At 38.6% G+C, this 15,606-nt stretch overlaps 1 protein-coding gene across 3 annotated transcripts in view; it reads right to left on the bottom strand.

The window, feature by feature from the left end:
• The window catches only part of rassf5 (Ras association domain family member 5), a 52,322-nt gene that overhangs the window by 12,799 nt on the left and 23,917 nt on the right, over nt 1–15,606 (bottom strand). For 2 of the 3 annotated variants that reach the window (XM_053652807.1, XM_053652808.1), the window contains exon 2: nt 14,522–14,652. In XM_053652807.1, coding sequence (XP_053508782.1) covers nt 14,522–14,652 — 131 coding nt within the window. Of the gene's footprint in view, nt 1–5,210; nt 5,937–14,521; nt 14,653–15,606 lie in introns of those variants that run through there. The other variant, XM_053652809.1, reaches the window with a different exon arrangement.

Below are 15,606 nucleotides of genomic sequence, written 5' to 3'. Positions count from 1 at the left end.
AAGCGCATGGTTGCGTAAGCAGAGAGTGCGGGTGCTAGCATGTACTTCCTGCAGTCCTGACCTGTCTCTGATTGAGAATGTGTGGCACATTATGAAGCGCAAAATAAAGCAACGAAGGTCTTGTACAGTTACGCAGCTGAAGAAATGCATAATGGATGAATGGGGGAAAATTCAGCTTGCTAAACTTAACCAACTGGTGTCTTCACTCACCGCCCAAACGCTTAATAAGTGTTATTAAAAGAAAAGGTGATGCTACACAGTGGTAAACAGTCGACTATCCCAACTTTGGTGTGTTGCAGTCATCAGAATTGAAATGAGTGTATATATTTTCAAAAATAAATTAAATTCACAAAGTAAAACATCAAATAATGTGCTAATAATGTGTTTTCAGTATAGTACAGGCTGAATTGAATTTTCAAATGACTCTTTTTGTTTGTTTGTTTGTTTGTTTGTTTGTTTGTATTTTGCATTTTCTATACTATCCCAACTTTTTTTGGAACTGGGGCTGTACTAAACTGTACCTTTCCTTGTCACTAGGGTGATACCCTCAAGAGTACATCTTCTGTACCTTTAGTGTATATCTACTATATGGTAATATGAATGCAGTGTACATTTAAATTGATTAAAGTACTACGCTTGTAATTTTAACTGGGTTTTAACTAGTAATTCTTTATGCAGTGCCACACTACATACACCTTTCCAGTTAAAACACAAGGAAAGGTACTCATTTTTCTGAAAATGTAGGTCTAAAATAGATAATAGACCATGAGGGATGCTGTGTATGTGTGTGTGTGTGTGTGTGTGTGTGCATGTGATGGTGAATCATTGGGTGTTGCGTAGGATCTATTTGCCTCCTTCATGTCTCCCATGCTTACATCATTTTGTACCACACTGAGAACTGACCCTCATTTAATGACCCTCACGATAATTAAAGACGTTTCTATGATGCACAATATGAATTTATTTAATAGCTACAAAAATCGATTATTTAGTACTGAAAACAAGGGCAATTTTTTTCAAGCAGTTATCATTTTAAAGATTTGTAGTTCAATTTAACAATACTTAAGTAAATTCAGATTTTTTTTTTTTAACTGTAATTAAAATACAGAATTTTTTAAAATCAAAAAATCACCACCCACAATAGTTCAGAAAAGTGTACTGTCACCTAATTTACCACAGTATCGATGTTTGTACCATATTTAACTATGAGGATGTCTCTGTAAACAGGTCACAACCGGCAGCACCTGCGGAACTAAAGACCATCAAGGCCTCTATCACTTCCTCTAGCTCCAACTGCCTACATCTTACTGGGAGAAATGTACACTAGCATTCTTTCTTACATACTATGCTACCATTTATAAGTATACTTTATACACAACACTTTGAATGTTGAGATGTATGGGCTAGATCAGCAGAAGGCCAATTTGGGTTCCACTCCTGTCAGCCAAGACCAGGAATCCGAAGTTACAGGACAGTTGAAGATTGGAAAAAGACTGAGTAACATCTATCTCTTTCAGTTTTACTCATTTCCTTACAGACATAACCTGTTTTTTTTCTATGCACAACTGGGTCCCCGGAGCAGGTAAAAGCATGCTCTAGAAACTGCAAAAACCTTTTGAAGTGCACCAGACTGTAAACTGGAACTATAACTTTACACATACAGATCAAACCTTAACTAAACTATACCACATTTCCCTGTTCACAAATGTTGTTTATTATTTGACACCATTGCAGTTCTTCAAATTAAATGCCAAAGGTTGTTATAAAAAAACAACAAAAAAATCAACAACATGCATCCTAAAGTCTCCACACTGACACCTGAGGGTGTAACGTAAGCCCATGATGCATAACAAAGCACATCTGTGATGCGATCGGGACAAATATCACCTTGCATAAATGATAAGAGAAGTGTTTCCTCAGCGTGTCCTCACTTCCAACCTTGAGCTCAACACATGGTGTTTTGAGCTGATTAGCTAACATGATGCCCTCAGAGCCATCCTCAGACTGTAGTTTGTCTTTGTTATGAAGAAAAACTCTCTTAACGGGGTTTAAATAACTTGTTTTCGATTCTGGGGATCAGCTGAGTTTGAATCTGCATGAACAGGATTAAAATAAATAAATAATAAAAAAAAGAGTCCCATGTGCAGCTCTACTCCTGCCCACTAATGTCCAACCAGTCACCAGGTCTTTCAGTTCAGAAATCTCCCCCATTTTGCACTAGCTTTCAGGCGTTCTATCTTTTAGGGATGTTCCAGGGCGTGATTTTGGAAAGTGATACTAAAATGAGAAGTTGTATTTGTTTGAATTATGAATTTTAAAACAGCTTGCATAGGATAACTTGTGTCAAAATGGCTGACTAGCTTTAACAGAAAAGGCTGAAATCACTTCCTATTTGACTTGATTGCTGTTGCTAATGCACTGGTCTTGCATATAGTCACAGTGCTGAGCATGAACAGACAGGGTTACAGAAACTTTGGGCCTGATCAGAAGCTTGAATATCGCAGAGCAGAAGCTGTGAAACTGTGGGCCTCTTCCTATTACAACCGAAAACCTGACGTATTCACATACTCCATGCCATAATGTGTTATTTTCTTACCCAATGTGTTGGACTAAAATACAGCACAATAGTACTGTAGCAACTACACGATGTCTATGCAATCTCGCTCTCGGCTGACATACAGGCTGTTTTCCTCCTGTTTCTGCAGAGATACAAATGTACTGCAGTGTAGAAATAAAACGAGTCTCTCTCTGTCCCCCTCCCACACACACAGACACACACACTCTCTCACTCTCTCTCTCTCATTACTGGGTCAAGCATTGAGTGTGAGAATCTATCACTCTCTATGTTTCAAATCCCTTTAATAAACAACAAAGCTTGATCATCTGCATGGCTACTATACCTCATCTAAAATGTTACACCATCAAAGCTACTCACAAACACACACTCCATAGACATTAGTATAGTGCTAATTATGCCATGTGTTTATTGATGTATTGCCACTGTGCCAAAGCAGCTTGTCCACCACAGAACAGGCTGGGGTATGCTTTGGGGTACAAACTGCTAATTTCATAAATCATTTCATGCTCATTTTATGAGTGGGTTTGAAAGAGAGACTGACAAAAACACCTGTGAGTCCAGGATCATTTGCATAATGTAAAATGGAGTTGAGTGGGGTGTAAGCCATGCTTTATAGCTTGCTATACTTGTCATTCTTACAAGCATCCTCCAGTTTTACTGGTTTAAGTCATCAAGCATCATACATCTGAAGTCATTTCTCTTCAGTGTGTGTGCATGTACATCTTGTTCAGTTCCAAAGCTCTGCACATGATTATCCTTAATATTTGTGTACCTTTCCCTATTCAAACATTAACAACTGGCTGTAACGACAATGTTTCAGGGGGTGGGGCTTGTCTATTTCTTTGTAGAAGTCTGTTTGTTCTGTACAACGCCTTCTGTTTGAGCACTGGGTTAGCGTTATAGTATGGAGTGCAACATGAATTATACATGGGAGGAAATTTGGTGCTGATGGTCAGTGTGTGCCATATTTGCACAAGCTCGGGTGAATGAATGATGGGTACAATGCTCCTGGAACTATTTTACAGCATAGAGAGGGTTGTATGTTCCATATTTTCTTCCCCTATTGATGCTGTTCAAATTCCAAATATTGTACAAGCTATGATACTGTATTGATATATGATAGGTTTAAGGGTTTAAAGTTAGCTTTGACAAATACAAGAGCTCACTTCAGCTATGGTCTAAAGATGAAATCTGATCTGGAGCTAAGGTTACACTACCTGTTCTGCAACAATAACCCCAACTCTAACCTGGCAACCAGAGCTACATAGACAGCGCCATCCTAGCAACCAGAGTCACACAAAACCCACATCCTGGCAGCCCAAACAACGTATGATCTTTCTATTTGAGCTATTACAACGACAGACCTAATAGACCTATTATACAACATGTAATCCACATAATCAACAAAACCTTGTATACATAACCAAGTTTTCTGCTACACTAAATTCGTCATCCATACTGTTTCTAGATAGAGGGTGAATAATTCATAGTATGAACAAGGATCTTTATAAACCTGACACTACTGAGGATGAGGTAATCCTGGTGAAGGAGAATTCAAAGGGTTGGCCTGATAATGTACACTTAACCTGAGAATATAATGCTTATAAATGTGCAATGCAATTTTTCAGGTGGCAATACAACATCAAATCCATAATTAATCTAATATTCCATTTTAAACTACTCAGATCGTATATATATTTCAAGCTAGACCGTAAATAAGCTGGAAGTGCAACTCCGTTGTAAAGCGATATGCCAGTGCGTGTTATTCATCTCACTGTGGCATCTTAAACAAATAAATTAGTCTCAAGCTTATATAACATAAGTGCTAGTACATTTTGGGAAACTCCGTCCACTGGGAAAACACAACAGTCCAAAGAATGTAAGCTCACATTTAGGGTGTGTCACAAGACCAGGAGATGATTTAAACTCTAATATATTCTTATATAGAAGCATCTTCTTGCCAAAAGATAATACGGAAACGGAGGTGAGTTGCGTTATCACCGCTTCAGCCCACTCTTCACCCTAAATTCGCCATCCCAGCAGCTCAACGCTACAAGAAACAGGTTTAAGATGTCATTTCACATCGTCTATATTTAAATCATCCAAACGAAGAATAGACAATCCAAGGTTTGTACATAAAGTACAACATACGCTGTTTACGCAAGCAAGCTTTAAAACCGCCGTTGTTACAATTAGCATATTTTACTGACACAAAGGAAACACCGAAGGGGGGAAAAAAGCTTGTACCAACTTTGAGGTTTCATTTGGGTAAGACGAGTTTTTGTTCTCATGTTAAACCTTTCCACCAACAGAATTTCCGTCATCAAAGACGAAAAACACGTTTTTCCAACATGTAAATTTTGCGAGGCTATGTAGAAAAGTACACGAAAACCATCTTTTGAAAAACACACCCTTAATAAAGCCAACACACAATGTTCACTTTTTGTTTTTAAATATAAGGACGCAAACCAAAATGGAGCATCGAGGCATGATTGGCGCAACTTGAGAAACTTCAAGAACACAACCTCATTTCCGCACTACATGACTGCATTCTAATAAGAAGCACTTCTCTGGTTCAGTGATCTCTAAAAACATAAACTCTTTGCGCTTCTTCCCCCTTCCCCAGCATTACCTTGTCCCCGTGTTTAGCCTGTGCTCGGCGGAAGAAGGTGGTCTTGGCGGTGAAGAAGGCGGAATCATCGTTCTCCTCGTCCAGGCTGCAGTAGCCGCTGCTCATGCTATTGCTACCGGTCATTTGCGGGGCCTCCGGCGGCCCCCGGCACCATTCCAGGCTCCAGGCAGTCCAAGAAGTAGAGATCCGACCAGGAGATGAGGAACTGCTTTAAATAAATGGCCAGAACTCCTGGAGTCTGTTGAAGGGACAGATGGAAATCCGAGAGCAGGAGAGTCGAGGTATCAGAGTACTTCCACGTATCACTGCCGAGGGTTGCGGAAGAGAGCAAAGGAGACCTCGGTTCCTCTTTCTGGCAGGTCAGCAAATCAAGATCTCATTGAAAATGAGAATAAGTGGCCTTTTCAGCTTGGTCCTTGAAATTTCAAAATCCACAGCCACTCAGATCGACGCTCGTCAATCAGCAGAGAAAAGGAAGGAAGAGGAAGACGTGTCGCTGCGACGTGAAGTGTTCATGCGGTGCTCATGTCACACATGAACATTGCTGCATAAGCTGTGGTTGATGACTGAAGCTCCTGCAAGTCTATAGATGATGCAGGTCTGTGCTGAATGCGCTTGTAGTGAGTAGAGCAGTCAAGGCTAGGAAACAAGCTGCTTACTGCCTTCCTGCCTGCTTTACAGAGAGCATGAAACAGAGCAGTGTTGACGTATTACTCCGTCCCTCCCTCCCTCCCACCCTTCCTCCCCCCTTTCTCTCTCTCTCTCTACGCCTTGCTGTACCATCAGTGGTTGAGTCTGCACCCTCCCTTGTCTCTCTTCCTGCATGCAACTGCTCGACCATAGCCACTTCCTCTTAATGAACAAGACACACACTCTCACAAACACAGACCCAGACAGAGTGAAAGACAGAAAGACCGACACATACACCACACAAAATCCAATCTGCATATGGTCCTATTTTACATAACATCCAATATGCAAAGTGCTGGTTTTCTGGAAGAAGAGCAAATACTGTATGTCTGAATTTCACTCATTGTTAAATAGAAGTGTAGCCATTTACACAAGCAGGCGGAATAGAGGAAGCTTTGATGGCTGTGTAAATAGAGTGCACTTCATTATAATAAGCCTTTGAAAAAGCCACAGGTAGAATTGAATGGCCTTCATAATGTATGCTCTATTGTTACGTTTTGCATTCTTAATTCATTCCAATGCCCTTCAGTTACAATAATACTGACACATACAGTATACACGGCCCAATGATGGAACTAACACACACTGAAAGGCAGCATACACACATGTACAGATGTGAAATCATGAAGGAACTTACACACAAGCTGTGTCAAGATGCCAACTTGCCCAAGGATGTTGTCACAGTGCATGATTTTTAAACTTGAAAATATTCCATCTATAATATATATTCATCTATAAATATCTATATATTTTTTTAGAATTTGTTAAAAAGAAATGGACTGAGCATTAAAAAATAATCACATGAGCTTAATCACATGAGCATACAAGATCGCTTGTGTTGATCATTTCAGAGTTTTAACATTGCGATTTACATTTTCAGCTTACGTTATTTAGCATTAATAATTTAAAAATATACAGTACTGTGCAGAAGTTCCAGGCACATGCAAAGAAATGCTGTAGAGCAAAAATGCCTTCAAAATAATGAAATGAAATGTTTCTACAGTTAAAAAAAAACATACCGTAAAGAGCAAGTCAATATTTGGTCTGAGAAATTTTTTTTAAATAAAAATAGTAGTCTCCGGTACAATTAGTGCAATTTTATAAGGAAATTAGCTGTAAGTTGCAGAACCAGTCACGGTTCTTCTGGAGACTTTGACTGTCGCACTTGCTTCTTATTTTTGCAGCAAAACCCAGCAGCCTTCAGTGTGTTTTTTGTCTGAAAAGTGTTCTCCTACGTAATATGCTGCTTACTTTGATGACATATAAACATTTTTTTGTGCGAGAAAATTAATGTTTGGGATTCGAAAATGGTTTTTTGTACTGACTTGATACTGTAGAAGTCATAAAATAAAAAATCTATAACAAAGTTTGTACTAAAACAAATAGGATGCCTAAAACTTTTGCATAGTACTCTATATAAGTTGCATTTTTAGGGGGCCAGAGCAGTTACCTACCTTTGCCTAGTGCTAAGTCATTTCTGATCCTTTCTATAGTTATAGTCTAATGATCTACATCATTTATAATAAGTGCATTAAAAGAACTGTGAAAAATGTATAATTATTGATAAGGTGAAGCTTTGTGTAAGGCAGAATTTATTAACATTTATGGAAAGAGTCCCCAGTGTCAGCGTTTTAAGTTTTTCCGATGGGAAAATCGTCAGGATTGAGGACGTACCATTTCTTTTGAAATAATAGTACACGCAGTTTTTGGAAAATAATCCACTTCGGGGTGATACCATTAACCGTACTTCATCACACCACTCAATTGTTGATTATTTTCTTATAACAGCATGCAGTTTTTTTCCTTACTTATCCACAAGAAATGTTGGTAATGCATTAAAAATGGAAATGCCAGTTGTTGTTTGGGATTCTATATGTGCACTGTGGCTTATGGATTTGTTTGCTTGTTTTTTTGTTTTTGTTTTTAAACATTGGGTGCCATCATTTCCGTCAGCAAATTAAAAATTGTTGTTTTGTATATACTGACTAATATCTTAAAGTTTACTTCCTGAAAGAGTTGAATTCACCATAATGTCTCCGTGCTCCATAACCGGTTAGATCCAATAATGGCATTTTCTCATCTTTTGAATTTTGAACATTAAAACAGCGATTTGGTCTTCCAAACTACTCTTAATTTTTAAGGATCTGTAACCTAAAAAATATTGCTACATGTTTGTTTTGGGTTTGTTTATGTTTTTTTTTCAGAAGATGGACACCCCTGCATACCAAACTGTTCCATGAATGAAATGCATCCATTTTGGGATGCAAAGGCTTTAAACCGGACCACTGCAAAGGCATCACAATAATAAAACGTACACAACATATCTGCAGGTCATGACTGTTGACCTCGCTTAAGGCCCAGCAGGCACCCCTGGACTTAACCTTTAACCCTGACCTTGAGTAGTCAACAGCCAGCTGAGTACAGCATAATGAGAGAGTAAATACTTTTCAACAGCAGTCTGGGTGTCATTCAGCATGGCTCATTATTTTCCTCATACCTTGGAGATGTATTACTCCATACTGTAAAAGCATCAGTAATATCCTCTCTTTGCTTGTCCATATGCAGACTTGCTTTGTCCACTATTCACCTTATAAACTATATTTTACTGAGTGTGAGGAAAAGCCCTAGCTCAAAACAAAGAGATCAAGTCTTTCAATAGAGGGTGGTTGAAAGCCACGTTTCGATTTCCCATGTCACAGCTTTACTCAATTTTCATTGAGCTTTGGAGACATCTAAAGCTTTGGCAACAAGCCAGTATTCTTGTGTATTCTGTCAATGCAGCAAAACAAATCCTGGCTCCTTGTATCCCAAAGAAAAGAATAACAAACACGTCTACAAATGCTGCTGGATGATTGTGTGTGTGTGTGTGTGTGTGTGTGTGTGTGTGTGTGTGTGTGTGTGTATGTGTAGATTTTTAAAAAAAGGCTGTTTCAATAAATGCAGACAAATTACCTGAAGCCAAAGCCTTCTGATATATTACCATAATCGATGAGATGGTTGATGGGAAGAAGATGGAGGAGATGAAGATTGCTCTCCTGGGGGTTTGGTTATTGACTGGCCCAAAGATGAGGATCCCTGCCCTGCATGGCATCAATATACCATAGCAGAGCTGGAGGAAATGTTGGATGGGCTTTTTTTCAAATCGCTGTGAAGGAAGATAATCGATCCCATGAAAAATGGGCAGAATTGCTCTTACATAGAAAAAGGCCAAGGTCTACAAGGGTATGAGATTGGATGGATAAAACTGAGAGTTCACCAGCCAGAGGCTAGAGCAAATCTGCTGCCAAGTTTCATCGAGATGAATACTTCATTCTCGTTTGTTACGAGCAGATATGGGAATTGAATTGAAAAAATGTCACAGCGATAGCAGTGTCTTATTATACAACGTCGACAGTTGTACAACGTACACGTTGACGGGTATAGCTTAGAATAAATCCAGATCCCCAGCTGTTGGCCAGACTCTGAGGTTACCTTTTTGAATAAACAGAACCCAACACTTTACGTTCCAATATGACAACTGTAGGGTGTGTAGGGCCAATATTTGTGGGTGTGTAGGACTTATATGACAAGCATGAGGGACTGGCAAAATCACTGGACCTCACTCGCATAACACTTGTGGAATTATTTGGAACAGCAGGTGAAACACCGAAATAGACCACCAATTCTAGCTGCAGTGCACACATAGTGAGCAGAAGGCGGTTAAAATTGACAGGAGCTCTCAAGACACTGGTGACCTGGCAGGACTAGCACTGTTATTAACTTAGCATTTCTCTCAAAGTTAATAAGATGAAAAAAGGTGATTATCATGTTACCAAGAAACTGTCCTGAAGACTGAAGATTGTGGGAAATTTACGAGGTGTTACACACTGACATATCCATCCGTCCATTTTCCATGCCGCTTATCCTACACAGGGTCGCAGGGGAACCTGGCGTCTATCCCAGGGAACTCTGGGCACAAGGCAGGGAACACCCTGGATGGAATGCCAATCCATCGCAGGGCACAATCACACACATATTCACACACCCATTCATACACTATGGACAATTTGGAAATGCTAATCAGCCTACAACACATGTCTTTGGACTGTGGGAGGAAACTAGAGTACCTAGAGGAAACCCCTGAAGTACGGGAAGAACATGCAAAGTCCACGCACACAGGGCAGAGGCAGGATTCGAACCCCCAACCCCAGAGGTGCGAGGCAAATGTGCTAACCACTAAGCCTGGAGTCTCCTTCCATAAATGTTAAATACAGAAAGCGTTACCATATTAACTATATATGTTTCTTTTAAATAAAATGTTTTTAATCTGTTCATTATTCATTTGATTAGTCTTATATATTTATAGTGCTAGATTATGTAGTATCTGAGTCTTCCATACAAGTCCCTGTGAATGAGCTGTTACTACAGAAACAATAACGTATTAGAAAGAGTGCATTAATGTAGACCTGTAATTTGCTTTGTAGTCAGCACTACTGTAGTGTTGGCTTTCTGGTTTGGACACGTTTTTGTTAGTGACACTCAGTATCCAGTCTCTAATGATAGACTCCTCTTACGCACTGGTGTTAAATGCAGCGTCAGGTCCTTTACATGATCTGCTTTTCATACCCTTCTTTGGTAGCCAGGACACCTCATGTCATGCTCTCTCTCTCTCCGTTTGTGTTTAATAATGCACAGAGACTCTAATTTCTTTCTCTGCCAATCAAATGCCAAACTCCAAGCCAAGCAAGAAGCTGGTTTGCAAAGCTGCTCTCCATGCTCCATCAAATCTTGCTAATATTCCCATAACCTCCATTAGTGTACCGTCTATACCTTCCAGTCTTTTAGAATTTGTTAATAAGTTTAGCAACAGTGTCATGTGTGATGTGCTTGCCATGTTTCCTGTTAAAGTACATCGCAACCTTATGACAGCTTCCTGATCCAGCCATATATATATATATATATATATATATATATATATATATATATATATATATATATATATATATATATATTGGAAGGCATTTTGGAAGACATTTTGCAAAAAAGTGCTCATTTCCCCTATGTGCAAAGACTTTTGGAGACACTCTGTAGTGGACTGTCATGCATTTGGACCAGCTCTTTCACACACTACGAAAAACACATTTTTAAAGCATATTAGTTTGTTGTTTTGATTAGATTTGATTTGTTGCTGTGGTGATCTAAATCTAAATGGCTCCCACTGTGTTTAGCCAATGAGACATGCTGGCAGCTCCTGTAATTGGCTAGCTTTGCTGTGCCATGTCTTAGCTAGCCATCAAAAACGTCCAGGTGAAAGTTTAATGGTGCTCATTCATACGAAATGAAATTCAACATTGAATGGCTAACTTTATCTCCTGATTATGGATATGTGTATCTACACATTTTACTGTAACATTTGCGAATGGTTTCTGGACGGATGGACTGACTGGAGTGCTGTAGTGATGACATTCACATTAAAACATGTTAATACATGAATGTATTGTAGATAAATACGGTATACTGTATGTATGTGTGTATGCCAGTACAATTATAGTAGAGCTTTGCCATCTTTAGTAGTTTTTGTAAAATCCCGTTGGAAATTTCTGAATTTTCGGAAGAGCATTAATCTTCGATCTGTGTATTACAGCAGGTGTTCGCAATATCGAATACGGCAGCGAATTAGATCCGACTATAAGATAAAACTGATCGGATACCGATACATGATTTCAAGTACCTATTGGCTCCGACACTAATTCTCAGACATGTACACCACAGCAACTATTCTAACACATATCGTGTATCGTAAAAAATGTATCATGATATCGGTCACCCCTAGTGAACAGTAAAATGAAGACTTCACACACTCTCTTTGTGAAAGAAAGATAGAGAGTGCGCTTGAAGTCGTGCTGCATGACCAGAAAGACTGCTACATCTCGTGTGAATTAGAATGCAAACAGGAAGTAGAGACGCAAGCAAGCTAAGAGCTTTGATAAGCATCAGAGCACATACACAGAAACACAGAGATAAAAACAAGAAGCTTCTGAAGCTTCCGCATTGCTGGGACACCTCTGAGGTTTACACAATTATATACATATATGTGTACACACAAAGGTGAGCATGTTACAGAGTGCACACTCATGTTTGCGGTTTCCATGCACGAGACAGGAAAAAGGAAGTCAAAGTCGAAAAGGCGCGAGAATATTTGAGCAAATAATCTACAAACAGATTATTTTACAAACAGATTAAAAATGAAACGGCATGAAGGAACTATTCAGTAAAAATGAACCTTACTGTAGTTTATCAGAGTAATACAGGTTCTATGAATAAAAGGCACGTAACACCGTCACAGAGTTTGAACACAGAGTTTGAAATTAATGCTAATAGTAATGGCTAGAGATTAGGTAGCAGAGTGAGTGCAGGACTATGGGATGGAAGATTGGGCTTGTACGGTATGATAGCATGATTAGGGAAAGGCTCTTTCTGAGAACGTAATGTACCCTTTTCAAAAGAAATATAAAGTGACAGTTAAAGCGAGAAAGGGTGAGAGGAGATACTGAGGGGATGTGACACTGCAGAGGTGCACAGTGGGGGTAATACAGTGCAGATGTTATCTTTTTTTTAGATAATGATGTTGAGAAAAATATGCAAGTCATTGTCCTGCACTGTCGTATGTCCTACACTTATTCAATACATACTCACATTAGTAAAAATGGAGATAAAGAAGCTCTGATAATTTAAGCACTATAACTCAATCTCAGTGCAATTTGTAACACCTCTATTCAATTATATCAGACAATACTAAAGCGCTTTCTTGTTCCATGGCATGTTTTGTCTCTGAAACAGCTTTACTTTCAGGCGGAGAGCTGACATTAAGGTCCACACTGGTCCACATGATTTAATAAAAATCTTTACGGTAATTAAGATCTCTACTTCAGTGTCCATTAGCTAGCTGGTCTCTTTCATCTAACAACTGTCAAGGTAAAGCATTAGCTCGACATCTGAAAGCTATGACACAATGGATGTCAATCTAGAAAGCATGTGGAGAACACAAAGCCTCGACGTGTAGCACTAATTCGGTTACTCCTTTAGGTAATATGTAGCATGCGTTGTAGTGAAGGTCTATAATCCAAAATGAAGTATTTTGGATCACAGACTTTTTACAACAACAACAGCAAAAAGGAAGCATTTCTAATTAGATCTGTCATTATATACTGTAGAGCGTCTCCCTCATGGTGAGTAGGGTTAATACTACATATTTTGCTGAACTGATATATGAAACATTGATTAGTCTTACACTGGGGGAAATAAGTATCACTGACAGCTATTCCAATGAGGCTATTCACATGAAATTTTCACCAGACTTTGGTGTTAACTCAAGAAATCCACACATATAAAGAAATCCAAACATTAAAGTCTATAAATGAAGTTACAATGAGGGAAATAAGTATTGGATACGTCAACATTTTTTTCAGTAAATATATTTCCAATGAGGCTATTCACATTAAATTTTCACCAGACATCAGTATTAACTCAAGAAATCCACACATATAAAGAATTCACAACATTGAAGTCCATAAATAAAGTTATGTGTAATAAAGTGGAATGACACAGGAAAAAGTATTGAACACACTAAGAAAAAGCAGTTCTCCAAGGCAAGGTAAGGCAAGGAACCAGGTGAAATCCGTAAGTAATTATACCTCCTATCTGTGCAAATTAATATCAGCTGGGTTAGTAAATTGATGGTCTATAAAAAGGCTTTTCGTTACCAAGGTGTCACACAAGAAACTTCTCTGCGTCATTCCACTTTATTACACATAACTTTATTTATGGACTTTAATGTTGTGAATTCTTTACATTTAGTGGATTTCTTGAGTTAATACTGATGTCTGGTGAAAATTTCATGTGAATAACCTCGTTGGAAATAGATTTACTGAAAAAAATGTTGATGCGTTCAATGTTTATTTCCCCCACTGTGCATCCATTTCATTACCTGCATGTAACAGCATGACCACCATGTTTGTTAAACTGGCTCCCTACCAAACCTGATCTTTATAGAAAGCAAGATTAAAAAGTAAATAAACACCATTTTGGTGAAATATATGTGTCAGAGTATGTTATAGGCAGAAATGATGGATTTCCTAGACTGCATCACAAATAGTTAAGGTTAACCTAAAATTGTTTTCTGTTTGTTGTAGGCACAGAGATACAGCAAAACTACACATACCGAATAAAATCTCTTGAGCTCTTTGCTTATGAACAGCAATATGGTTTTGAGAAACTATACTAATGACCAATGCTAACAGCCTCCTATTCACTATTCAACATTTCTCTATGCAATGGTCAGCTCGCTCTTTCATGACAGGCAGACAAGACATTTTCAAGACAGAGGAGGTGTTACAAAAGGAAAGGATGGAACAAGACCCAGGTCATTTTCTGAAATTCAGCTGACATGATGCATTGTGGTAGGGCTGTGTCAACTGAAGATATTGCTCTTATTATTGAGACGACACACTGTTCTAAGTATATTGGGTGTGATCACTGTAAGAAGTAGCTGATTGTTTCAAATCTATTTTTGGAGCAACTGTTCATTTTTTCCTTCTTTTTCTTACACGTTTTGTGAATGTTGGATGAAAAAGAACTGTTACCTTTGCTGGAGGTGCTGTAGAATATGCCCTGCATGGGGGGTCGGTAGGCGTGTCTTCTTTTTGCACGTTTCCCTGGTTACAGTCGAGCTGTACATGGTTCTCACAGTCCAGGTGACAAGTGTAACTGCAGTCTGTTGAATAGACACACACACACACACACACACACACACACACACACACATCAGTAACTGAACAGAAAAGAGAAGGGGGAAAAACCCACACTGCTCAGAGAACCAACAGATTTTAGATTATAGCATTCAGGACAGGAAGACATGTCTTCTCATGTAGCCATGTCAGTGTTTTTCCACTGCTTATTTGAGAGTTTGGGTGATCCACGGTCACCATGATCTTAAACTGATCAGACAGCATCTTCATAAATATAACCCCAGAGTCTTGAGTTAGTGAGTAAAAGCACTTGTGGTATGTGTAACTTTATAAGTTGCCTTCTGGATACTGCAACTGTATTGTAAATACTGGTGACATGAAGATTAAAAATGTATAGTAATCACACTATACTGAATACTGTAACTACTCACGTCATAGCAAAAATCATTTTAAATCGTGTGTATAGCTCCCCCTTGTGTATATACCGTATGGCAGCTAAACCACATAAAAAGACCTTTTACAATGTAACCACATAAAAGGGTTAAAAACTGCGTATAATTGTTATTGATGTTGAAGCTTTCTATGAGGAGATGTTTACTTATTTTTTGGCATCTCCACTATTAGAGCTAAAGCCGTAACTAAGTTTTTCCGTCACAGGAAAGTCTTCCAGACAGACGGGCTTGCCGTTTCTTGGTAACATGACAAGCTGCATTTTTTAAGTCTTAATAATTTCAGGAGAGAGAAAGAAAGTGATGTTGCTAAGGATGCAGCTGTTTATATCTGCTATAACATAAGTAATAACAGGAACTAACTTGGTTCACAAAAGTTCACCGTTAAATGTAACTAGAAAAGTATGAACGTAATTCTCTAATAAGTTTTTTTTTTAACCCCAAAAGTCATTGTGTTTTATTCTGTGCTTAAACTATTTAAACTAGCTTTGTTTTAAAATGTCAAAACATGACTTTTGTGGTTTCATCTCA

The sequence above is a fragment of the Ictalurus furcatus genome, chromosome 21 (genome assembly GCF_023375685.1).
Source record: "Ictalurus furcatus strain D&B chromosome 21, Billie_1.0, whole genome shotgun sequence".
In the NCBI taxonomy this organism is placed as follows: Eukaryota; Metazoa; Chordata; class Actinopteri; order Siluriformes; family Ictaluridae; genus Ictalurus; species Ictalurus furcatus.
This window is presented reverse-complemented; position numbering and strand designations above follow the sequence as displayed.